This window comes from Stegostoma tigrinum, chromosome 30 (genome assembly GCF_030684315.1).
Source record: "Stegostoma tigrinum isolate sSteTig4 chromosome 30, sSteTig4.hap1, whole genome shotgun sequence".
Classification (NCBI taxonomy): domain Eukaryota; kingdom Metazoa; phylum Chordata; class Chondrichthyes; order Orectolobiformes; family Stegostomatidae; genus Stegostoma; species Stegostoma tigrinum.
The window spans coordinates 13,499,942-13,526,687 of record NC_081383.1 but is presented as its reverse complement, the minus strand read 5'-3'; the positions used below and the strand labels follow the sequence as shown (position 1 = coordinate 13,526,687).

General features: G+C 45.6%; 1 protein-coding gene across 1 annotated transcript in view; it reads left to right on the top strand.

Annotated features, from left to right (window-relative positions):
- LOC125465749 (transducin-like enhancer protein 1) overlaps positions 1 to 26,746 on the top strand; it is a 177,065-nt gene that overhangs the window by 56,663 nt on the left and 93,656 nt on the right. The window contains 3 exon segments of the mRNA XM_048559527.2: positions 20,181 to 20,243; positions 21,770 to 21,820; positions 21,822 to 21,875. Coding sequence (XP_048415484.1) covers positions 20,181 to 20,243; positions 21,770 to 21,820; positions 21,822 to 21,875 — 168 coding nt within the window.

Genomic DNA, 26,746 nt, shown 5'->3' with positions numbered 1-26,746 from the left:
TCTTGTTTCCCTTGTGCCCACCATCTTTCTCCAGCTTTGGTATTGTCTTTGAATGGGCTTCTAATTTATTTTATCCCAAATTGAATTGTAAAATGGCAAGTACAGCCTCTGTTAAACAAAGCAGAATGTACTAGTTCTGTAACTGTAGTTGGGTGAGGGAAAAACCCAAACTTCGCTTCCAAGAATGCTGCCAAGTGGATTAAAGTCATAGGATCATAACGATCTACAGCATAAAAACCAGCCCTCTGGCCCAACTTAACCCATGTCGCCCAGTTTTCATAATTAAGCTAGTCCCATTTGCCTGCATTTGGTCCATATCTCTCCACACCTATCCTGTCCATGTATCTGTCCAAATGTTTCTTAAATGATGAAATTGTACTCTCTTCCCCCACTACCTCTGGCAGCCTGTTCCAGATTCTGCCCACTGTGTGAAAGAAATTCCTCCTCTGGACCCCATTTGTATCTCCATCCATTCACTGTAAATCTGTGCCCTGTAGTTTTAGATTCCACAATCATGGGGAAATGCTGTTGGCTACCTACCTTGTGTTTGCCCCTCATGATTTTATTGACCTAATAAGGTCACCTCTCCGTCTCCTATGATCCTGGGAGAAAAGACCCAGCCTACCCAACTTCTCCTTCTAATTCAAACTTTCCAGTCCAGTTAGCATCCTAGTAATCTTTTCTGCTTTCTTCCTAGTTTAATAATGTCCTTCCTTTAGTAGGGTGGCCAGAGCTGCACACATTGCTCCAAAAGTGGCTTTACCCATGTCTGGCCCAGCTGCAACAAGATGTCCCAGCTCCTGTGTTCAGTTCTGTCACTAAGATTGTCAGTTATGGTAATTACCAATAATACTGACCATGAATCTAAACCAGAGACTTTACATAGACTATAAAATGAAAAGGGATTAGAATATAGAACAGTCCCTGTCCTTTCATAGGAAAGTAGAAAAACAGAAATGCGGTTGACCATTCAGCTGCTTTGAATCTTCTCTGCCAATTAATGTGATCATAGCTGATTGAACACCTCAATACAGTTTATTCACACTATCCTTCGTAACCCTTTATGTCATTGGTAATTAGAAATACAACAATCTCCAATTTAAATCTACTCAAACATTGAACCTTTTATCTCCCTGACATAGAGAATTCCAAAGGTTCGCACCCTTCTGAGTAACAAGAAAATCATTCTAAATGGCACCCCACTTATTTTTAAACAGTGTGCCCTCCTCCACTTGCCCAAGCAGGAAAACCAGTTTACCTACATGTACCTTGTGTAATCCTTTGATGTATTTTATAGGTTTTGACGAGATCACCTCTCACGGTTTGAAATTGTAGAGAACATTACTGTTACCGCCACCCCAGGGAGCCAGCCTGCGGGATCTTTCTTACAGTTGTACTTTGTCACAGATCTCTGACAGTTGTATCGTTCCTGAGGTGGGGAGCCTGAAAGTGAACTTGGGGCTCCAGGTGCAATTGAACCGAGTTTCTATACAATTGAGTTCAAAGCACACGAGTCCCACGATTTGTAAAATTGTGCTTCTGTTTGCTGTTTGGCTGAAATTCAGTGTTCATGGAGAAAGCAAGCCTTGGGGTGGGAAGGGCACTTAATTCGGCAAGGCATGGCATATCCAAATGCCACTGCCTTCTCTCAGTTGCTGGACCCCAGCCTGGAGTAGGAGGGCTTGTTAAAACATGAAGGGCGAGCACATTGAGAAGACCAATCAGCCCTTCCAGCTTACCCCAATATTCAAGAAGATCTGCATTGTGCAGTGGGACAAAGCAGAGAGAACTCGTTCTGCAGTCTCTCAACCCCTAGTTTATGTACTAAACTGGGCTGGTGTGTTGCAGAATGTTGTTAACCTGTCTGAGGCAAGAAAGAGCTGAGGTGTATATTTTTTTTTTTCTCTTCTCTCTCTTTCCCCCCCAACCCCCTTCTGGGCTGCAGGTTTTCAGACTATATGCTGCTGACGCAGAATTTTTGGTTTTGGAGATTCAGCGAACCCCTGGAATCTGAGTTTCTACCTCAAGCTGAACTAGAGTGTATTGCTTCCAAGAGCAATTACTTGGTTTAAAGGCTGTTTAGTTATGGGATGCATGCACGTTACTCTAAACAGATGCATGAAAGGGCAAGTGCATTCACTGTTAAAGCAAAAATAAAAGCTTGTCCTGTAATTGGGAGTTACAGACCTAATTGTATTCCTTTGTTTTATTAAATGTGGAAAAAGATACTCTACTATCCTCTTCTTCTGCCCTGTCATATCACTCTTTGTCTTGCAGGGCTATTGATCGTTTAATGTAGAAACTACAAAAATAAGTGCAGGAATAGGCCATTTGGCCCTTTGAGCCTGCACCACCATTCCACATGATCATGGCTGATCATGCAATCTCAGGATTTCATTCCCCCCTTTCTCTCCATGCCTCTTGATCCCTTTAGCTACAAGGGCCACATCCAGCTCCCTCTTGATTATATCTAATAAACTGGCCTCAACAGCTTCCTGTGGGAGAGAATTCCACAGGTTCACAACTCTGAGCGAAGAACTTGTTTCCTCCTCTCAGTCCTGAATGGCCTCCTCCATATTCTTAGACTGTAACCCCTAGTTCTTCACTTGTCGCAACATTGGGAACATTCTTTCCACATCTAGCCTGTCCAATCCCATTGGAGTTTTATACATTTTCTTTTTAAAATAAATAATACTGTCATGCATTTTTGTGGAAAAGCTGAGTTGATATGACAATATTTACCAGAAGCTGAAACCTCAAAATTGGATCTAGTGCTAATGATAAAGTGAACGTGATGGATGCTGTCCCCTCTTGTCTGTGATTTCTTGCTGAGTCAACTGGAAAAGCCACAGAGCAGTTTCTGTTCTCCCTGGGTACCAAGCACATGGAAGGGCAGTATAAAATAAAGGACATTATTTGAAACAGTGTGCTAAGTGCAAAGATTATTAAAGGTGGCAGGGCGGGTAAAGAGAGGCACTACTAAAGTGTTCCAGATTTCATTAATATGGGAATTGAGTACAAGAACAGGGTAATTGTAATGAGGACATTGGTTAGACTTCAACTGAAGTATTGCACACCATCCTGGGACCATATTGTAGGAAGGAAGTGAATGTAGTGGGGAGAATGCACAAAAGTTTAAAGTGAATGGCTCTGACTCTAAGACATTTTAGTAATGAGGGAGGATTGGAGAAGTTGAGACTGTCCTTGGAGAGGAGGAGGCTAAAAGGTGATTCAATAGAAGTTTCCAACAACGTGTGGGGTCTGCACAGAGTAGATAGAGAGAAACTGTTTGTTTCTGTTCCTAAATGAATTGAGAACGAGTTATCATAGTCTGAGTGTTCTGCAAAAGAAGCAAATGTGCGGTGAAGGAAACTGTTTTCACACGGCAGTGAGTTTGAGTCGGGACTGCACTGCCTGGAAGTGTGGTGAAGGCAGGTTCAACTGAGGTATTCAAGCCTGCACTGGAAGATGATTTGAAGAGAAAGACCGTGCAGGGTTACAGGGAATGGCAGGAGATCGGCACCCAGTTAAAATGCTCAGTCAGTGCTGACATGTTGGGCCAAATAGTCGTCTTCTGCACTGTGACAATTTGTGGGGGTGCTAGTGTTGCAGCAAACATCTTTCTATCTATTGCCTTTTTTAAATGAATTTCCAGTAGCTCCCTGGCTACATGCTGTTGTTTGCTTGTGCTCGCTTAAGCTGCTCTGTGATGTTGGGAATCACCCTGTTTTATTTGTCTACACTTTAAGTGATAACTGGATGCAAGGCTCAAATTGCTTTAAGTTCTTGCTGCTGATGTCGGCGTTTATGGTTTAGCCATCTTATTGCAAGCTTCACGGCCTTATTCCTGTCTGGCTCTGGACCTCCTCCGTACCTACAGTTCATCCTCGTTCGGATTCCTTCCTAGCTTTACCTCCTTTTGGTGTTTAAAGCCCTCAAAAATCTCTTAGCCCCCTCAATTCCACCACACCTTGATTTGAATTTCCACAGCATTGATGGTGATGGTGCCTTCAGTGACCTAGTTATGCATGCCCAAAGCTTGACCGCTACCTACAAGACAAAAGTCAGGAATATGATTGAAACCACTCTCCACTTGTTTGGATAGGTGCCGCTCCAACAACACCCTAGCAAGTTGACACCATACAGGGCGAAGCATCCTGTTTTGACGGCATCCTATCACGACATTCCTGGCTCTCTTCCTGCATCATTGATACACAGTAGCCACAATGTGTACTATCTACAATGTGCACTGCAACAGCTCCCCAACGGTCCTTCAGCCGCACCTCACTTTCCAAAACTGTGACTGTATCCAACTCTGAAAGAGATAAGGGCAGGAGACAGATGATAGGATTCTCATGTGCTCCTCTAAGTCTCACACCATGCTCATTTGGAACTGTATCACTGCCCCTTCATTGTCATTGGGATAAGATCTTGGAACTCCCTAACAAAACTATGGTTGTTCCTACACCCCCAAGACTTCAGTGGTTCAAGAACGTTCATCAGCATATTGTCAAGGCAGTCAATGATTTGCGGCCCCAACCAGCAGTGTCCACATCCTGTGAACAATTTTAAAAGGTTCCGTTCCCTCATGTCCAAATGATCAATCCATTAGATCTTAGGTTTTTTTTTCCATGTGTTTTAGCAGGGATTTTAAATCTGCCATTTTATATCAGTCCAAGCAGTTTTGTTATAATGGTGACATTGGTTCTAATGTTCTATGATAATATTCAGAGTCTAAAATTTGATATTAGACAGCAGTGTGGTGTAGGAGGGAACCTTGCTCATATTTATTCTAGAGACGGGTTAGACCAAATTGAAATGTATTTTACTGCATTAATTCACTTCAAAGCTGAACTTGTGCGAGTCTAGAGGAGAGCTCTAAATAACTTCTCTTTAATGTGATTCAGGCAATAAATGGATACTAGGGGAAAGGAAAATGAAGCAACAGAGCCTGACAGGATATATCCTGGGCATGAGAGGAAAAAGCTGAGACCCAAGGGGATTCTCACTGATGTGGGCTAGAAAAAGATTGCCGTGATACCCATGCTTGTACATGTCCATCATGGGTATCACATCCTCATGGTAACCTCACTTGGTGTGGGAATTGAACCCACAATGCTGTTATCACCTTGCATTGCGAACCAGCCGCTTGAGCTAACCGATCCTCTATTTTCAGAAAAAGTACCACACGGAAAGTGCCCTTTGGGTGGCACAGTGGCTCAGTGGTTAACATTGTTACCTCATAGCGCCAGGGACCCAGGTTCGATTCCCCCATCGGGTGACTGTCTTTGTGGAGTTTGCACATTCTCCCCATGCCCGAGTGCTCTGGTTTCCTCCCACAGCACTAAGATGTGCAGGCTAGGTAGATTTGGCCGTGCTAAGTTGCCCATAGTGCCCAGGGATATGTAGCTTAGATGAATTATAGGGAGATGAGTCTGGGTGGGACGCTCTGAGTGTCAGTGTGGGCTTGTTGGGCCAAAGGACCTCTTTCCACACCGTGTAGGGATTCTACGACAAAAAAGGTACCACATTGCAGATTTCTGGGGAAGGTTAAAGAGTGTAGAATTCAGAGAATGGAGACAAATACTGATTTAAAGTTATGAAGGAGAGTGACCATAGTAGAGCTAAGGGCAGTTTTCCAGCAGTGGGTTACAGTTCCCTATCTGACTCCCTGATGAGGCCACTTCAGTTCACTGTCTATAGCAATGATTTAAGTCTACACCCTGAAAGGTGTGGTGTCAGTATTTAGAAATGATGTCACAATCCGGTCCATTTGAGTCCTCATTCTGCTAAAGAAAGCTGCAAAGCAGTGGTGGGGTATCCCAAGACAATCAACAATACATCGTTAATTGTTGTGGTGTTCTGTATGAATAAAGGGATTTAGGGAGTAGAACATTTAAATAAGAGCTAGGAGCAGGAGTAGGCAAACCGGCTGCTCAACTGCCCTGCCATTTGATACAGTTATGGCCTCAGCTCCAAAACACGACATTTTAAATAACAGTTTTTCAGGTTAATGATAAAAGTTGAATTTACATTGTGCCTTTCAGGGCCAAATTCAATTATCGCATCTACCTTCGCCTGGTCCTGCACTCCCATTATTTAGTTCAGCTCTCTGCACCATCCTAGTTACTAGACTTGCCATAACGCTGGTCTCATCGCAGTTCAGGTAATGGCTATTCCAATAATATAGCTGTGGCTTGAAACCATTTAATCATAGAAATGATACCATGCACAAGGGGGCCTCTTGGTCCATCATGTCTACACTGATTTTAAAATGCATTTAGGCTGCCCTTTCTAATCCTGTTTTCCTGCACGTGGCCTGTAGCCCTGCAGCTCACAGCATCTAAAGTGTAGCTCCAGGTACCTTTTTGGAAGTGTTTAGGGATCTCTGCCTCCACCACCAACTCGGGCAGCAAATTCGAGCCACCCACCACTCTCTGCATTTTTTTTTTCAAAAACGAAAACATTTCTTCATGTCCAGTTGAATCATTCTTATTCCAGGACTGGGGCCAGCATGCCCATGAATCAAAACCCATTTGTCCCACAGCAATCTTCAAACACTGCATTTATTTTACTAATCCTGTCTATATCAATTTGCTCATAGATTGGGTAAAAATCTAAAGGGTACCAGTTTTTTTTTGAAGCCCTGCTTTTTAATTGAGCCACTAGTTGCTGATACTTATGTAGAGCCTCTTTCCCCTACTTCATTGCCATCCATATGGACGAAGCCTGCTCCTTTGGAGCCCAATGCAGATGTGCCAGATCCTCGCAGGGGGCATCTTGGCTCTTTCTTTGTTTTCTATGGAGAACAGTGTCCATCCTCTTCAGCTTGCATTGGTATCTACTCCCCTGGCTTGAATGACTTCCTGTATGTTGGTCGGTTTGCTCATCCAGCCTCCACCCTCTCCACATTTGTCCATTGCAGAATGCTGAAACTTCAAAGTTGTGGAACTGAAACTGTTTCTCTATCCCCTTAACAGCTTCACTCTCTCACTTTTACACCCTGTTGTCCCTGACCACTGACCACACTGGAAGACCGTATTCTAAAGGATATGTAAAGCAAAGTGACTAAGTAACATTCTCCCTTCCCTGATGTATTGCAGGATCTGTAGCTCAGCCTGCAGCTTAATAGTTCTGAGACAAAAACTTCCTAGAGCTGCAGATGTTTACAGTATGTCTGCTGTGGATCTTGCCGGCACCAACTTTCAGGCTGGCATGACCATATAGTTGTTTGAAAATTTGGTGAGCAGTGTTGTGAACTGTGGCCCTGAAGTTTTTATTACAGCTTTTGAATTTTTCAGAGGTTGCCTGTTGACCCTTTGTCATTAAAACTTAGAAAAATGCTTCATCATTAACTTTAACCACATCTCTACCTCTGCAGAATCTTATTTGCTTAACTTATAGCCCATATTCTTTCCTTTTAACAAGCAAGTTCTGGGCATGAAACTTCCACTAATACATTGCCATTTATAATGCTGCAAGGAATACAGTTGCCACATTCACCACACCATTTTAACTGGTCTGTCTTTTTAAAGTAAAGGCATGTAACCTCTTAGTGTAAGCAATGTAAAGATTGGTTGCAGCAGGAGAATGCACAAAGCACGTTAGCTAATATATGCTGGCTAATTCATACACTTAGTGTGTGGCTTTTAATAAGTAATGATTTGAATAATTAATATACACCAGTCTAATAAGAGAACCGGCTAAAGGGGTTACTGGGACATGTGTTGAATTTTAAGTATTCCCCACTGTTAGTAAGTTCCCAATGAACCTATTTGTACATTAGATGGAAGCTGGAAGACTTTGAAACCCTGCCCTTGGAACTGGTTAAATAACATTTTAATTACAAAGCAGCTCGAGTGGAAACATTTTGCACATTCCTACTGAAATGAAGTTAAATGTTCAGACCGGGCCAATGAAAGCACTCTACTCTGCACAGGCATCCAGCTTTAGCACTGCTTATGAAGTGAGTCTGTTAAGCATTAAGACATAGCTTTCTGTTGCCATGTTAACGTGGAAAGAGTTTGTGTTGTCAAGTGTTCCTTAAACCGGGTTTTCAGCATTGGCTAAGTCCAGGAAACTGCTCAGCACGTTAAAGGGCAGCCAGAGTTTTCATATCTGTTAACTTTACCCTATTCGGCTTTTGAACTTAAGGTGTTGCACAATGGTTCCCATGCATCTCTTGTGGTTTTCTGCTCAGGGGTGTAAGGTGTGAAACAAAGAAGCTTACTTGCCGATATCTACTCTTGTTATCAAGTTCAGTTAGGGATGGACTAGTCGGTGATGTTCACATATCGAACATAGAACACTACAGTGCAGTACAGGCCCTTTGGCCCTTGATGTTGCGCCGACCTGTGAAACCAATCTGAAGCCCATCTAACCTACACTATCCCATTATCTTGGAACGTGAGTAACCAAAAGAAACTACGCTTATCCCCAGTAGCCACCAAGAGAACAAACCAGTGGCTTTTACCCTGTTCTTCACAGGCACCTGATTTGAATAAACGAAAGAGTTTGAACCTATTTTCTACACTTGTGTAAAAGTTATGACTTCTGTCAGTTTGTGCAAGGTTCCTCAAGTGGCTTGGCCCTCTGGGTTAAATATGTTACGGGGGAAGTAAGCTGGTGTTGCACCTGGGGATTTGGCATTCCATCCTTTTGGTCTGGGGCTATTCTTAATGTCCATCTTGATATCTTCTGAGTAGTGTACTAGCAACTCCAGAATGTCAGGTTAGTGCTGTGGCCACATCGTTAGGCACCCTGCTATGGCAGGCAGTAAAATTTTAAATTCAGTAAAAATCTGGAATTAAGACATTACGTTTACAACGTATAATAATGACTAAGTGAGTTGTAGCCAGATGTTATCATGTTTATGTGGCAGATCTTTAGTCCATCAGATTGAAAGTGAGTTTATGCATTATTTTACAGTCCATCAGTAGCTTCACAAGGCAACAATAACTACTTCTTCTTCAGTCATTGTCATCAGTCTGCGAATACCTTTAATGCTCTTGTTTTTATATTCTGTAGTGTTTGTGCATGTTCTTAAGGGCTTGAATCAGGAGAGGCAGAAAAACCTCTCTCTGGAAAGCGAGCCATGCTTTTGTAGAAATGGATTTATGTTTGACCTTTCCCATGTCAGGAGTTACGCATCTGTGCTGCAGGCTGTGATTTTTAAAATGACATTCTTTTGTACTGTGCTTTGTTAGTGTGGTCTCGCCCTCCTGTTCCTACCCCCTCCCAACCCCCCCCAGCCAAGACCTGAATTTGCATATCCTCGTGCAATTTGAAACTGGTTTAACGGAAGCAGAAATGACTGACTTTTAAAGATTTCAGTCTGGTTGGCGTTAGCATATTGAAAGTGATAGATTCACAGTTCGTCAAGATAACAGATGCAGAGAGCAGATTTTGTTTTGCTGTTGACTGATTCAGTTCTCTTCTACAACTTGAATTTGATGGAATATGTGAAAAGAAATCTATGGCTGTCTATAGACACTGTGAAACATTTTGTTAAGTCTTGATCCACTTTTGAGGACAGGTGGGCCTAGTACGTCAACCCTGTTGCTTAACATGAATTGACCACATCATTTCATGAACTGAAGGGACCTTGCACTTATTCTACACTAGGTACTGTTTTCAGGTTGGAAACCAAAGTTTCTCTGTATTTTTGGAGATAATGGGAACTGCAGATGCTGGAGAATCCGAGATAACAAAGTGTGAAGCTGGATGAACACAGCAGGCCAAGCAGCATCTCCGGAGCGCACAAGCTGACGTTTTGGACCTTGACCCTTCATCCTCTCAGGAGCACAAAAGGATGAAGGGTCTAGGCCCGAAACATCAGTTTTTGTGCTCCTGAGATGCTGCTTGTCCTGCTGTATTCATCCAGCTTCACACTTTGTTATCTTCTCTGTATTTTGCTCCATTATGCCTGACTATGGGAATGCTTGGGTTGTAGTGACTGAAATGAAGTGTTCCATTTCCCAGCACCTAAAGCTGCCTACTTATTGAGAATTTTTATATCTGTATCAAGGCAGCATTTATTTTGAAGAAATGAATCTTCATCCCATTGAATAACTTACTAATATTTTAAGTGAATTATCAAGCCCATTGTGTGATTCTGAAACATCCTTGACATACAAAATACCACAGGAAGAAGCTACTGAAGATTCAGAACTTCCAGTTAATGGGGAGAGGATTTAGTTGGGTTACTGTTTGGAGACATTAGTGTCATTCCCCTACTGCCTGAACAACACTCCGACTTTCCATGGACGTGACCCTGTTGTTCCAACTTTTCTGGTTAAGAAAATATTTTTGAATTCCCGCTCCCATTGTGCGAAGTGCCTGTTGCTGCAAAGAATTACAGCAGTTCAAGAGAGTAACTCTTGGCTGGCTCAGTGGTTAGCACTGCAGCCTCACAGCACCAGGGACCCGGGTTCAATTCCAGCCTCGGGTGACTGTGTGGAGTTTGCACATTCTCCCCATGTCTGCGTGGGTTTCCTCTGGGTGCTCCGGTTTCCTCCCACAGTCCAAAGATGTGCGGGCTAGGTGGATTGGCCATGCTAAATTGCCCGTAGTGTTCAGGGGTGTGTAGATTAGGTGGGTTATAGGGGAATGGGTCTGGGTGGGATGCTCTGGGATTCAGTGTGTACTTGTTGGCTTGAAGGACCTGTTTCCACACTGTAGGGATTCTATTCTATTCTATTCTATTTTGACTCCTGCCTACTTCTGGAAAAGTAGAGATGGACAATAAGTTAGTCAGGGACTCGCATAGGTCAATAAGGAAGCAAAATGATTGCCACATTCGCTTGGAGATAGCAAGGACTGCAGATGCTGGAAGTCAGAGTTGATAAATACACCGTGTTATCTCAGATTCTCCAGCATCTGCAGTTCCTACTATCTCCCTGTAAAATATGGAGCTGGAGGAACACAGCAGGTCAGGCAGCATCAGAGGAGCAGGAAACATCGACTTTCCTGCTCCTCTGATGTTGTCTGATCCGCTGTGCTCCTTTAGCTCCATATTTTGATCGGCGCAGGCTTGGAGGGCCGAAGGGCCTGTTCTTGTGCTGTAATTTTCTTTGTTCTTTGTATTTTATCGACTGCTGCTTTCTCTTTTCTTTTTCATTTTGTAGTCCGGATTAAATCTGGGCCAAACTTTGGCAGCCAGTGGCTTGCATTCAGAGAGTTAACCTTGCTGTTCGACCACCATGAATTTTTTTTTGGGCTCGAGGCGATACTTAAAAGGAAAATTACCACCTGGAAGATGGAGTAGCCATGATTACTTTTTGTTCACTGCACTGAAATTACTCTATTCCAATATAACCAGTAAGATTCTTCTTATGCCACCACCCCCATTCCACAGCCCCATAAAACCATCTAGCTCCAGGTGTATAAATAATGAGATTGCTTTGACATATTGTCTTTTCAAATATAAAATTGTATTCTTCCTCTGAGTTTGCATTGTGATCTTGAACTTGAACAGACGTTTTGACTGGGTAGAAAGTCAACTTAGTCCTGAAGCAGCAGTGCATATTTATCAGCTGTTAACATTTGAAGAGATTCAGTGCTCTCCTGTTACCTCCAGACTTCCTATTCGCCATATGCTTCCCCCATCGTCCCCGTATTTTTCTGGCTGGTTTCCCTGACTGAGTGAAAGTGTGGCAACAGTGGTGGTGGAGGGAGGGGGAGTTGTGTTGAGGTTCGTTAATTGCCATCTTCTGAATTTTCTCTGGGCTTTTGTCCTGTGACTGTTTTTGTGTTTGTGTCATTTGTTCTTCCTATGCTACTGCTTAAAAATTTCTGGAAGAGGCCTACAGATGACTGGATTTCAAAGCTGAGGCTCTTGCCCATTCTGCTGCCATTCGTAGTGGATCCAGAGAGCCAGCGGATCACCATAGTTGGCAATTAGTGAGCAAATTCTAGAAGCAAACCAAATGTGATGATAACTGTATGCATTTTAGAGGCCCTTCGGTACTTGCGGAGGCCCAAGCATGGCCACTTTTTGATGACATAGCAGCCACAGTGCTCAGCATCTGTGCTATGTTCTGAGTGACGTGGAGTGCGATTTATAATATAAAATGTAGTGTGAACCTTCATCGTGCGTCAGGGTTTAAAATAACCAAACCAGAGACATTTTTACAGCGCTAAACAGTCATGAATGATATTGAGAGAGAAACCGCTTGATTCTGTCAGTGTTAATTGGTCGCTAAGCAACTAATTAGCCCTGTGATAGAAAGTTCTTGTTAACCTGCTTCTTCTCTCTTCTCCCCGCCCCCCCCATCCCATCTTTGAACTGTATTATGCCCTAATGGTGCTGGTCACATTCCTTGCTCATGGTGTTGCTACCTGTTTTGCTGCTTAAGTGGGCTGTCTGGTGATGGTTCAAACGCACACCAGCCTCGCGCTTGCGCACTCGCACGCCCTCCCGCGCCCTTGCTCGCGCCCCCTTTCACTCCCTGACGGCCTGCACTGGGTAACTGCATCGATGTTGCCAATTGTTTCACGGTGCCCCTTCCATTAAACTTCCAGCCATGTTAGTTGTAGGTCAGCAAAACCTATTTGAAGTGTCTGGAAACTGTGCTAAATCTCAACCAGTTGTGTCAGTGTTTAATTTAGAGTCTGTAACCACATTGAAACTCTCCGTCTGTGTCAATCATTTTATGTACTGTAATCCCATGTCTGACTGTGGGCAGGCAAATCTCCCCCAAGCTAACTGTGCCCCATTGTATGTGCAAGACCAGGATCAAAGAGCCAGCTGTTTCCGTGTTCGCTGTGACTGAGTGGTTCGCGCACTCACCTCCTGATTTGGAACGTTATGAGTTTAACTTCAAGGACTTGAGTGCAAAAATCTAGACTGCCCCTTACAGCGCTGAGTAGGGGCTGCTCTTGTTAGAAATGGCATTTTACAGATAGGGCTTTAAGTTGGACCTGCAAGTGGATATAAAAGCGTTGCATAATACCATGGCTATGAACTAGGGGAGACGTAATTCCTGGTTCCCTGGTCAGTATTTGTTCCTTGAACATCCCATGAAAGAATTTGGATGTTATTCATGCAGCGGTTTGTGAGAGCTTGCTATGTGCCAATTGGTTGTTCCTTTTTCCACAAAACAGGGGCGACTGTACTTTGGAAGTATTTAATTGATTATGACTTGCGTCACAAGCTCAATACGGCAGCATCTTTTTAAGTGACATGGTCACAACATCACGGCTCCATGGTATAAAGGTCTGATATTCCATTTTACTCTGGACCACATGAGGCATGACACTCTATAGAAGGCCTCCACTTAATGTTTGATGCTTATGCGCCTGTGATTGCACTGTTTATGCATAATTATTACCTAATGGATTCTTTGATATGTCTGCCCACTTTCTTTTGTTATGAGAGACAACATGTTTTTTGCATAAGGTGAAATGCCCTGCTGGAGGCAAACTTGCATCAATAATGTGGTAATGAAGATGAGGGCATTTGTGCATCATAAAACACAACAAAACTGTAGCCTTGCACTGCAATAGGCCCAGAATAATTGTTGCTGTCTCAAAGACGGATACACTGATCTAGCAAGAATTGAAGTGCGTTCTGATGGAAGTGGACAATGAACTCCTTCTCAGAGAGGAATGATATGGAGCCTGATAGGAATGAATATTTGTGACTTAAGACATGTTGGTTCTGCTGTTAAAAAGAAGAAGATATCATTTTTGTGGATTTTTTTTATGGTCTTGTACTTTGAGATTCAATAATGCAAAAACCATTTAAGTGTCTGCCTGACTTGCAAAAATAATAAAGACAAATTAGCTTGCAAATAATCCATTTGTGATATTGAAGAGAATTTTTGATTTCCCATGGTGAGCACAAATAGCCTGTAAATGATTTATTAATGAGTGTAAGTGCAGCAGGAACTGTGGCCCAAAAGTGCTGCTGCCTTACACAGGACAAATGTAGGAAATCCATCATAGTCAGTCCTTGGGGACTGTAAATAACGGCTTGTTAAATGCTGCCAACTCCTGAATTATCTCTTCAGCAAGCGGAAGCTTTAAATTCAGAGGTGTTGGCAAACTGTCTTCCTGGCAGCATCCCACATGTATATGCTACTTAACCCTTAACTGCCAATGTGCTTGCATCATTTGAGAGATTCTGCCAAAATTGGATTCATCTATTTGACTTTAGCAACATGCATTAACCCAGCATTGTTGTCAGTGTAAAATGTGTTCAAAGGCAGTGTAAGCTATTTGATTCCCCCTGCCTTTTCCTTCAGTGCCCTTCCCCACCCTGAGCGCTGTTGCTTAGGGTACTTTCATGTTACTGAAGATGTATTACGATTTGGTGGCAATGCTATGAAATGATCCAATGAGACAGATTTTCCCAAGCTTCCTAAACTGTAATACAGGAGTATGATTCATCCATTTTAAACTGTGTTTAATCCTATTAGATTCTGGCTGATTGTTTTCTTGTTTCAACTTTATTTAGTTGTCTTGGTTCTGTAATTCCTCAATACTAGTGACCCTCCCTCATCCTCACCTGCTTGGAGACAGAGTTCTTTATTTCTCCTGCCCATTCACATCAAATGCTTCCTGGCAACATCCCTAATGGTCTAGTTCTAATGTTAAGAATTCTGCCCCCTTGCTTTGGAAGTCTGAGTTCCTCTCGCGATCACAGAGTTGTCTTGTGATGCAGCCACTTTGCTCACCACCAATTTGTTGTCTAGTTTTGTACACACATCATGAGTTTGGTTTCAAGACAGATTGGTCAAGGGGAAGGCTGTGTCAAGAACTGCCTTCAGGTTTTGTAATCTTTATAACACTCCATTACATATTAACGCTAAATATTACAGGGCATGATATTGGTGATATACCAGATTCTAAACTTACTGTCATGTTATTGACAGACTGTTCCGTAACCTCTGTCATCTAATGTTTGTTTATCTATTCCACGTGCTTCTCAGTATGTTTCTCTCTTCCATTGAAGTAACTCCACCCACGTTACGCTATTTATACCCATTAAGAGGAGCTTCGTGACATCCTTGCAGAGTTGCTCCAGGGTTTTGAAGCTTTTGCATAACAAATTTTCTGTTTGATCTCCGTACAGGCCTGTGTCCAGCACATGACCAATTAAACATGCAAGCAGAAGAACTCTCTATGGACTTTGCTTTAGGAGCTAGGCTACATGGATACAAGCTCCATTTGCCAGCTTAAAATTGAGGACTAAAGCTTATAGCTTGCTGTTTGGAGACCCAGCAAGATTAATATATATACAAATGATGGCATTGTTAAATATATGAAATCCTTTTCATTCTAATGCTGACCATTGCCGTATCTTGGATTTAAAAGTATGTTTATAATGTTCTACAATTATCCTATGTGAGGAAGTAAATCCCATTAGACAAGCTAATACACCCACTTCGGCTGTATGGGATGAGCTGTTAGGGCAGAACATTTCAATGCTCAATTCGGAAGGCAAAACAATTTGTCAGAATGCTGATTGGCATGGATGAAGTTCCCAATAGTTGCACAGATTGGAAGAAACATTGCCTTCAGCCTCTTTATGATTTTGTGTGAATGTATCGTGAGAAATGATCTGGTCAGGATGACCATTCTCATGCCCTAATTCAGCACCAAATTTGTCGAGTGAATAAATGACTTGTGCACTATCGGCAGGGTTGTCGAGAAGACCAATCTTATAGTGTGATCCTCTTGTCCCTGTTGGCAGGGAAATTTGCCATCAGGGATGGGAACGAACTTGACAGCTGCTTTTTGAAGGAAAATCTGAGCACACGCAGGAGCTAATTGAGGCATGAAAGGAAATTCCCACATGTGGCTGCAGATTGAAATCTAGCAAATAGATCACCTACATGTGAGAAATACAAAAGATTGAGGAAATCCTGTGTCATTCCATTGAGGACATTGCTCATTTGGCCATTCACAGTGTTGTTGTACTGAACCTAATGCTCAAATTGCTGGGTTTAGTAGTTGAATAGATTCTGATTTACTCAAATGATGGTGAGTCTAGATCGCCGTGAAATAGTACCGCAGTGCTGATGTCTGTGGCTTAGTTGAGTGCTATGGTGAGAAATAGGCTAACTATGTCAAATCAACTCATACACATTGCATTGTTATCAATTTATTTAAGTCCTCTGTGGCCCTTGTAAAGGTGAAAGGATCCTTCATCGTGCAAGTGGAAACTTCGCTCCAAACTGATTGTAGCAATCGACCCAATCATTTTAGTGATTTCATGTTGTGCAGAACCAGTCATGGATAAGATGAGAAATAAAGGGAAATCACTTGTGTGCCCATTTGTAGAATTCCTCTCCCACAGTTCAGCATAACATACATCACACAGCAGCTCATCGCTCTTCCAAATCCAGTGAGTTTTTATACGCTTGCTTTTGAGTTAAGGTTGGCCAGCCCTGCTGAGCACCAGGGACATAATTAGAAATTGCTTGAAAAGCTCGGCAGGCCTAGCAGCCTCTGGAGAGAAACCAGAGTGAACATTCCGGGTGGAGTGACCCTTCAGAACTCGACAGGGTCAACGGACATGGAATTGGACTTGTCATCAACAAAATACAGAGCATTCTTAATATAGGCATTCATTTTGAGGTTGACTATCCTGACTTTTATGGATGGGTATGTCCAGGCTGACCTGAGGCGCCTCAATGCTGCCAGACATGCAAACAATCCAATGAACACTCTCCTCCCACACAGTATAAATACTGTTCGCCTTTGTCTTGATACTACTTGAATATTGTCCTGATAGGTGCAAGTCAAAGAGTGTCCATTTTTGGTCAGTCTTAAGTTTTGTTCTCCCATGTGACTATATGTATGTAGATGGTAAATTGAGCTCGCGCCACTCAATGGAAGAGTTATGAAATGCTCAATTTAAATCCCCACTTAGATTATTTATTTCAGGAGACTGAAATTTGTAGCCTAATTTTAGCTACTGTAGATTCCAAACAGCAATGTCGTGTGATAGGAGTGTCGGGATCACGTGAATGTTTGACTGGCCTCTTAAAAGTAAGAAATCTTGGAATATTTGCATCTTGTCTCGTTGTGACTGGAAATAGACTCCATTGGGAGCTTCATTGCTGGTTTGATATTGATTTCTGTGAGGTGTACATGGAGGATACTTGTCTGCGTTTGTCCCCTGACTGAGTAAACCGAATCACATTCACTCTGCTGGTACTTGAGCAATTTTGCTTTGCTCACTCATGTGATAAGTGTCACATTGACCTGTCTACCACTGAGGATTTTGTTGTGGTATGAAGTAATTTAAAAACAAAATGCAATTTTTAACACTATCAATTTTATTTCGGTGTAAATTGCTTTAAGCACATTAGTGCTCCTGTGTCATTATGTGAAGTGGCATTTACTCTTCTCCTGTTTTAAATCCCAGTTTGAATTTTAAGGCAGAAAATAATTTATTAATTTTTGAACTAATTTGTATTTACAGACTCCTGACTTAATTGGCTTTTAAAAATCAAGTGGCATGTGCTATTGATAAGGATGGAAGAATTGCATTTCAAAAGCATCTTATCAGGCAGTGGATTGCATGGCCTTTTTAGGTGCATTATATGTAGCAGCTGTTTCTCACAAGGCAATATCGGGCAGCTGGTGATGACTTGAGGTAAATGAGTTACTCTGGTCCTTGGTGCTGCTTTAACTGCCAATTGTGGCCAGTCGCACAGGGAGAATAGCTTGTTCTTTTATGGCAGTCTGGAGAGCTTTGACATTTATGACTATTATCAACAGGCACTGATATACCACTTGGCGTGACAGTTTATCAAATGAACCACAACACCGACAATGCAGCACTCCCATGGTAGTCCAGTCAGAGGTGTTAGCCCAGATTGTGTGGCAAGCCCTTGAAGCTCAACTTTGCAAGTTGTGGCATCCTGAAGCGAGAGTGCACTTTCTGAGCTAAACCAGCAAAGAAGCAACACAAGTTTGTGTCACCATCTTTCCTGCATGATTTGCCTTGGTCAACTACACACTTGCTCTACCACATGATAGACAGAATGAGAAATCTGCTGGCAAGCAGTAGTTTCACTTTGTTTCTTTTTGGTGTGTTATTTGAAGCTGTTTTGGCAATCAAGTTCCAGGCTCTCAGGAGATGTTTGCAAGATGAGATGCTTAAACAACAAAAATCTAAAAAATCCATTCCCTTGGTAAAGGTCAAAGTGCAAAATTATTGGACTGAAAATTGTCCGGTAATCACAGCAGGAGTTCGCAGTCATAATTAATGAAGGCACAGCTTGTGAAAGTACACGCAGGACCTGAGTCTTGCTGGGAGTTGATTTCTTCATCGCTGCAAATGGCTGACTGGCACAAAAACGGTTTCTGTTTTATTAAATAAAAGCACATTGCTGCAAATTGTCAAGACTTAATATGAAATAATCCAAGAGTAACAAGTGTCTTGTGTTTAGAAGCTAGCTGAACACAGTAGAGGTGCTTTCATTGGCTTTAACACCCCCAAGGTGTTAGGGGAAAGAGGGAGATTGGGTATTGCTGTGATGCCCCCCCGTAGTTAAGCAGCCTGCTGGCACTCCCTCCCTCTCTTCGCTAAGCTTTTGAATGAAGCATCAGCCATTTGGCCCAGACACTGGAAACCATCTGGCACCATAGCTGTGAAAAACAATGACAAAAGGTGTCAATACAATGGTTGGACTTTTTTTATTGTTATGTACCTGTTACTTTGGATTGTAGCTTTCCTCTCTTTGTTCACTGTCCAGCACCATCCATTACGCTTTATTAAAAACCTGCCTTATTTAAGATGTGGTCACTAAGTATTAATCTACTTTCTGCCAACCCCCCTTGAAATTCAGTAGGTGCCAAAAATCTAATGAAGATTTTTGTACCTTTTTTCTTTTGTTGAAAGTGCTCTGTGATTACTTAATTTGTTCCTCTGTAATTTCTTGGTACTCAGCACCATACGGCATGGAAACAGACCCTTTGGTCCAACCAGTCCACACTGACCATGTTCCAAAGCTCAACTAGTCCCACTTGCCTGTGTTTGGCACTTGCCCCACTGTAGATTGCACAGTGTGTGATTGCTAACTGCCCTGGATCCTGGTGGGTTCTGGCACAAGGGAGGGCCTTCTTTGTACAGACCTGTTGACAGTCTGTTTACAATCGAGAATATGGCTCCTATTTGAAAGTGTATTTATTATTTATGTATGAGAGGTTCTGTTAAGCTGTTGGTTTTCTACAGGTACCCAACCATTTGTATTTTAATTTAGCGATATATTAAACCTCACCATGTTATCTTGATTGCCTGATTTGTTTTTTATTTAGTTTTTTTGTGTGTATGTGTGATGGGAGCCAACTGGATGGGAAACTTTTTTTTTATTTTTAAGAGCTTATCTTGGCTCCACATACGTAGGAATTTTTTTTCTTGTCCCTCATCCAACACAAGTCACATTAAATTGCATTCGTTTTTTAATCTGCGTTGCTTTGCGTGTGCTTGATGAGTTTGTCACCCTGATGGTTCGTGGCTGAAATTTTCTGAAGTATGCACAGTGTTTCCTAGGCCTATCTCTCCCTCCTTTACATTCACCCTTCAGCAGTGCATCCTAAATAAAAACTAGAGCTTCTGTTACTGCCAGGATTTGAATCCCCTTTTTGTCTGACTTTTTTTTTTAAAAGTCTTAATCCTAAATATAGATATGCCTTTTTTTTTAAAAAAAAAAGTTCTGACAGCTATGAAGCATTTTGGTTCTGGCTCCTCTAATTAATTCAGTCACAAGGTGAAAGAGTTGACAGCCGTCTATATTTTTGGCCATGCTCTCCACTGAGCTTCGTGTAATGTTGTAAGGCTTACCGATCAATATTAGCCCCTAAGAAGTGTGCTTGAGGGAGGCGTATGGACACACCCTCAATTATAAAGCAAGTCACTTAGTTAAATGATGTCAAAGTACCACAAAGGGAGCTACCAATGAGTTAATGAGTTACGTGTTCTCAATTCCAGTGTAGTAGAGGCTGCTGGATCACGCACTGAACTGGTTATCAGACTGGCATCAAAGAATCTGTTATGAATATTCTGTTATGCATCAAGTTTAACAGCATACAAGTCAGTAACGTAGAGTGCGACTGCCAATCCTTTGGATCAAAAACTAGTCCAGAGGTCAGGTTCACTGCATCGATGCATGAGACGCATATTAGAATTGTTTTACTTAAATCCCAATCCTCTTTCTTCCTAGACTGAAATTGCAAAGAGACTGAATGTGATCTGTGCCCAGCTCCTTCCTTACTTATCACAAGAAGTAAGTGTGGCTTTTAACAGTTGTGCAATGTGTTAATTTGTTTCCTATTAATCTTAAATGTGAAAGTCCTTTTCTGGATAACTGGTTTAGTTTTAAGCCTATTTTTTGCTTTCATCGATTTGCATTTCTTACAACTTGTAACACTTTTTAATTCTTAATACAAAACAATGGTCATATGAATGAAACAAACAAAAATTAGGTTTTGCATAGTGTCTTTAATCATATCATGTCCCAAAGCCATTTACAGCCAATGGAAGACATTTTTGCGTTAAGATAATGTCCTAGTATCGGAAACTCGGAGCCAGTCGCACACAGCAAACTCTGTCCTTTTACTAGTTACAATGACGAGATAAATTGTGTTTTTTTTTCTTGTGATGTTGATAACTGTTTAGCTAGGATGCCAAGGAATAATCTCCCTGCTCCTCAAAATAATACAGCTGGACCTTCTACATCTCTGAGAGACCAGAGAGGGGACTTAGACTTAACATGTTGTTGGAAATATGGGCAACACATCCTCAACACTGCACTCGAGCCATCCTCGATTTTTTTTTTTTTTTTTTTTTTTTTTTCCTGCTCAGGTCCTGGTATGGGATTGAAACCATGACCTACTGAGCCTGAACACCACATGTTATGACTGTGAATGAAATGTGAAACAAAAGGAGTCTACAGTGTAACGTTTCAAATACAGTTCTTGGGCAAAATGGCTAAGGGATGAAGGGAGGTCCCTGAGGTTACAATCTCATCTCTGTATTTGCGGCAGAGATTTTTAGGTCTTCCTCAGTGTTTTGACAGTACTGCGTCAGTATGTACAATAGAAATAAAGAAAAGTACACTGTTTGCTCTTAAAACAACAGCTTGCATTGTTTGCTGCCAATGATGAACTTTTGTACATCGCAAGGTGTTTTCCATCCAGGGATATTGTATTTCTGAAGCTGTGATGTTGGCTGATTGGCACAGTCCTTTTAAAAACAGTAACCTTCCTGGTATGCATGGGTGGGGGGGGGTGAGGACTAGTGATTGTGTGTTTGCAATGAGAAATGCTAGTGGCAGCTAAGAGAATTTGACTTGTTGCTACCACCAGATAGATGTGTGTTTTGAAAACCACCCATAAATGTTTATATACTGGCCATGATTGGTAATTCTGTCTGTCTTTATCCATAATGCAAATCATGAACAAGCTTCAATAAAACTTTTGATCCATTATTCCCTTTCGATTACTGATTGAGTGAAGTCCCCATTTATCTGATTCCCAAACATCTAGAATTCTCCTAAATCCCATCCAAGATTTAGAAGGGAAGCTCTGGATTCTTGGGATCCAGACAATGGGGCCTTTACTGTTTAATCATTTAAATAGCCCCCAAGCAGATACTGGTGTTTCTGAAACAAGTTAGTAAAAGCTGTTATACTTTGATAACGTCCACTGTACACAGTTGCTTCTTGGAGGTAAATTTAATCCAGTTACTCGGCTGTTGAATTGGTTTTATTCCAGCCACTTGTGCTGAATTTCTTTCTCTGTATCTTTGCAGCATCAGCAACAGGTAATCCAGACTATAGAACGTGCCAAGCAGGTGACCATGGGGCGAATTAAATGCTGCCATTGGAGTTCGAGGACTTCCTATTCTACCACCCCCAGTATGTATTACCCGTTAACAACATTCATTCCACTTCGATTCGTGATATGTGAATGCGATAGACTTTGCATATTTGGAATCTTGCATGACAGCCTGCCACAATAATGTAAGTGATGGTAAACACAGCCACCACTCGCCTCCCACCTCCACCCTACCTGGAAAGGAACTGATAACACGACCAGCATCCACCCCCCCCAACCCAAGATGATGGTAAAACTGAATAATCTCACCCTATTTAGACTATGACATAACATCTTCCCAAGTGTGCTCATGGAGCCAAGAACACTCTATCTGGAATATTTTGGGAACACTTCTGCTCAAACAAAAAACACTGCCTGGATATTAATTTTAAAGGCTGCATTTAGTGCTTAGTAAGTACTGAAACTGTTATGTAGCATAATGAAGGGATTGTAGAGACACCCAGGTGAAACGAGGTAATGCAGCTGCTTTGGATAGCCAGATTATGATGGTTTAAAACTTGCTTCAAAATGTGTCCAGTGGAAGACTGATATGCTGTACTCCAGTCTGGAAGAATTACTTGCTTTGGTGGCAATCTTGATGTTTAGTCGCTCTGTTTGTGTTATTTAACAAAGAAAGCCCATATGTAAATGATGAGACTAGAGGTCTTTTGTAATGTCGAGTTCAGTGGCAACTTGATGATTTGTGCACAGCCGAATGGTGGCTGTCTCCAAGTGAATGTGCTGGATTTTCCAAGGCCAGCAGCTGAGAAGAGCAAGTCCTTTCTTTTTTATTTTTTTCATGTTTTTTTTAGATCTCCCCAGCAGCTGGTCACACCAAGTCTGGCCAGCTTTGCTGTGATCACCTGAAAGTTGTGTGGACTTGCGTATCTGAAACTGGTGGGAACAGCAAACTGTCTGGGTAGCCTGATAATTGAATTGAAAAACTATCCATTGCAAACACTGTACACAAAGTTCAGAATTAAAAGAAAGAGAAGTTAAAAGGTAGAATGTTTGGAAAGTTGGACGGAGGCGGAATGAGTTTGTTCCTTGTCATTGTTTGCATGCCCAAACCCACTTAATTGACAAGGCTGTGAGCAAAAGCACGCAAAGAGAAAGCCAAAGTTCTTAGAATGCATGTGATGCTGCAGGAAATGTGCATTTAGAAATGTTTTTTAGATTTTAATATGATATGTTTTTTTTAAAAAAAGCAGGATTAATGCATTTCATTCCAAGTTGCCCCCCTCAGCACTGAATAAAATGGAGGCTTGGCTACCAGTGCCAGCCTTCAGCAGTGAATGTGCTGTGGCCATCCCATCCTGAGGTGGGACTTGATCCTGGACTTCTGGAGAGCGCGCGCCTCTCTCTCTCTCTCTCGCGCTCGCTCTCTCTCGCGCTCGCTCTCTCTCGCGCTCGCTCTCTCTCGCGCTCGCTCTCTCTCGCGCTCGCTCTCTCTCGCGCGCGCTGTCTCTCGCGCGCGCTGTCTCTCTCGCGCGCTGTCTCTCTCGCGCGCTCTCTCTCTCCGCGCGCGCTCTCTCTCTCTCTCGCGCCGCGCTCTCTCTCTCTCTCGCGCGCGCTCTCTCTCTCTCTCGCGCGCGCTCTCTCTCTCTCGCGCGCGCTCTCTCTCTCTCGCGCGCGCTCTCTCTCTCTCGCTGCGCGCTCTCTCTCTCTCGCGCGCGCTCTCTCTCTCTCGCGCGCGCTCTCTCTCTCTCGCGCGCGCTCTCTCTCTCTCTCGCAGCGCGCTCTCTCTCTCTCGCGCGCTCTCTCTCTCTCCGCGCGCGCTCTCTCTCTCTCGCGCGCGCTCTCTCTCTCTCGCGCGCGCTCTCTCTCTCTCTCGCGCGCGCTCTCTCTCTCTCCGCGCGCTCTCTCTCTCTCGCGCTGCGCTCTCTCTCTCTCGCGAGCGCTCTCTCTCTCTCTCGCGCGGCGCTCTCGCTCTCTCGCGCGCGCTCTCGCTCTCTCGCGCGCGCTCTCGCTCTCTCGCGCGCGCTCTCGCTCCTCTCGCGCGCGCTCTCGCTCTCGCGCGCTCTCTCTCTCTCTCTCTCTCTCTCTCGCTCTCTCTCGCGCGCTCTCTCTCGCGCGCTCTCTCGCGCGCTCGCTCTCTCGCGCGCTCGCTCTCTCTCTCTCTCTCGCTCTCTCTCTCTCTCGCTCTCTCTCTCTCTCTCTCTCTCTCTCTCTCTCTCTCTCTCTCTCTCTCGCTCTCTCGCGCGCTCGCTCTCTCGCGCGCTCTCTCGCTCTCTCTCGCTCTCTCTCTCTCTCTCTCTCTCGCGCGCGCTCTCTCTCTCTCTCTCTCTCTCGCGCTCTCCTCTCTTCTCCTCTCTCCAGCGCGCTCTCTCTCTCTCTCTCGCTCTCGCGCGCGCGCTCTCAGCTCTCTCTCTCTCTCTCTCTCTCTCTCTCTCTCTCGCTCTCGCTCTCGCTCTCGCTCTCGCTCTCGCTCTCGCTCTCGCTCTCGCTCTCGCTCTCGCTCTCGCTCTCTCTCGCTCTCGCGCTCTCTCTCGCTCTCGCTCTCGCTCTCGCTCTCGCCGCGCGCGCGCGCTCTCTCTCTCTCTCTCGCTCTCGCGCGCGCGCTCTCGCTCTCTCTCTCTCTCTCTCTCTTCTCTCTCTCTCTCTCTCTCTCGCTCTCGCTCCTCGCTCTCGCTCTCGCTCTCGCTCTCGCTCTCGCTCTCGCGCTCTCTCTCGCTCTCGCGCTCTCTCTCGCTCTCGCGCTCTCTCTCGCTCTCGCGCTCTCTCTCGCTCTCGCGCTCTCTCTCGCTCTCGCTCTCGCCTCTCGCTCTCGCGCGGCGCGCGCGCTCTCTCTCTCTCTCTCGCGCGCATCGCTCTCTCTCTCTCTCTCTCTCTCTCTCTCGCTCTCTCTCTCGCCTCGCTCGCGCGCTCGCTCTCTCGCTCTCTCTCGCTCTCTCTCGCTCGCGCGCGCTCTCTCTCTCGCTCGCGCGCGCGCTCTCTCTCTCGCTCGCGCGCGCCGCTCTCTCTCTCGCTCGCGCGCGCGCTCTCTCTCTCGCTCGCTTGCGCGCGCTCTCTCTCTCGCTCGCGCGCGCCGCTCTCTCTCTCGCTCGCGCGCTGCGCGCTCTCTCTCTCTCTCTCTCTCTCTCGCTCGCTGCGCGCGCGCTCTCTCTCTCTCTCTCTCTCTCTCTCTCTCCTCTCGCGCGCGCGCGCTCTCTCTCGCGCTCTCTCGCTCTCTCGCGCGCTCTCGCTCTCTCGCGCGCTCTCGCTCTCTCGCGCGCTCTCGCTCTCTCGCGCGCTCTCGCTCTCTCGCGCGCTCTCGCTCTCTCGCGCGCTCGCTCGCTCTCTCGCGCGCTCGCTCTCTCTCTCTCTCTCTCTCGCGCTCGCTCTCTCTCTCTCTCTCTCTCGCGCTCGCTCTCTCTCGCGCTCGCTCTCTCTCTGCGCTCGCTCTCTCTCCGCGCTCGCGCTCTCTCTCTCGCGCTCGCGCTCGCGCTCTCTCTCTCGCGCTCGCGCTCGCGCTCGCGCTCTCTCTCTCGCGCTCGCGCTCGCGCTCTCGCGCTCTCTCGCTCTCTCGCGCGCTCTCGCTCTCTCGCGCGCTCTCGCTCTCTCGCGCGCTCTCGCTCTCTCGCGCGCTCTCGCTCTCTCGCGCGCTCTCGCGCGCTCTCGCTCTCTCGCGCGCTCTCGCGCGCTCTCGCTCTCTCGCGCGCTCTCTCGCTCTCTCGCGCGCTCTCGCTCTCTCGCGCGCTCTCGCGCGCTCTCGCTCTCTCGCGCGCTCTCGCTCTCTCGCGCGCTCTCGCTCTCTCGCGCGCTCTCGCTCTCTCGCGCGCCTCTCGCTGTCGCGCGCTCTCGCTCTCTCGCTCGCGCTCGCTCTCTCGCTCGCGCTCGCTCTCTCTCGCGCTCTCGCTCTCTCTCGCGCCTCGCTCTCTCTCGCGCTCTCGCTCTCTCTCGCGCTCGCTCTCTCTCGCGCTCTCGCTCTCTCTCGCGCTCGCTCTCTCTCGCGCTCGCGCTCTCTCTCTCGCGCTCGCGCTCTCTCTCTCGCGCTCGCGCTCTCTCTCTCGCGCTCGCGCTCTCTCTCTCTCTCTCGCGCTCTCTCTCTCTCTCTCGCGCCGCTCTCTCTCTCTCGCGCGCGCTCTCTCTCTCTCGCGCGCGCTCTCTCTCTCTCGCGCGCGCTCTCTCTCTCTCGCGCGCGCTCTCTCTCTCTCGCGCGCGCGCGCTCTCTCTCTCTCTCGCGCGCGCGCGCTCTCTCTCTCTCGCGCGCGGCGCGGCTCTCCTCTCTCTCTCTCTCTCTCTCTCGCGCGCGCTCTCTCTCTCGCGCTCTCTCGCTCTCTCGCGCGCTCTCGCTCTCTCGCGCGCGCTCTCGCTCTCTCGCGCGCTCTCGCTCTCTCGCGCGCTCTCGCTCTCTGCGCGCTCTCGTCTCTCGCGCGCTCTCGCTCTCTCGCGCGCTCTCGCTCTCGTCGCGCCGCTCGCTCTTCCCGCTCCTCGCCCTCGCTCTCTCCGCGCCTCGCTCTCTCTCTCTCTCTCTCTCTCTCGCGCGCGCGCTCTCTCTCTCTCTCGCGCTCGCGCTCTCTCTCTCTCTCGCGCTCGCGCTCTCTTTCTCTCTCGCGCTCGCGCTCTCTCTCTCGCTCGCGCGCGCGCGCTCTCTCGCGCGCTCTCGCTCTCTCGCGCGCTCTCGCTCTCTCGCGCGCTCTCGCTCTCTCGCGCTCTCGCGCGCTCTCGCTCTCTCGCGCGCTCTCGCTCTCTCGCGCGCTCTCGCTGTCGCGCGCTCTCGCTCTCTCGCGCGCTCTCGCTCTCCTCGCTCGCGCTCGCTCTCTCGCTCGCGCTCGCGCTCTCGCGCGCTCTCGCGCTCTCGCGCGCTCTCGCTCTCTCGCGCGCTCTCGCTCTCTCGCGCGCTCTCGCTCTCTCGCGCGCTCTCGCTCTCTCGCGCGCTCTCGCTCTCTCGCAGCGCTCTCGCTCTCTCGCGCGCTCTCGCTGTCGCGCG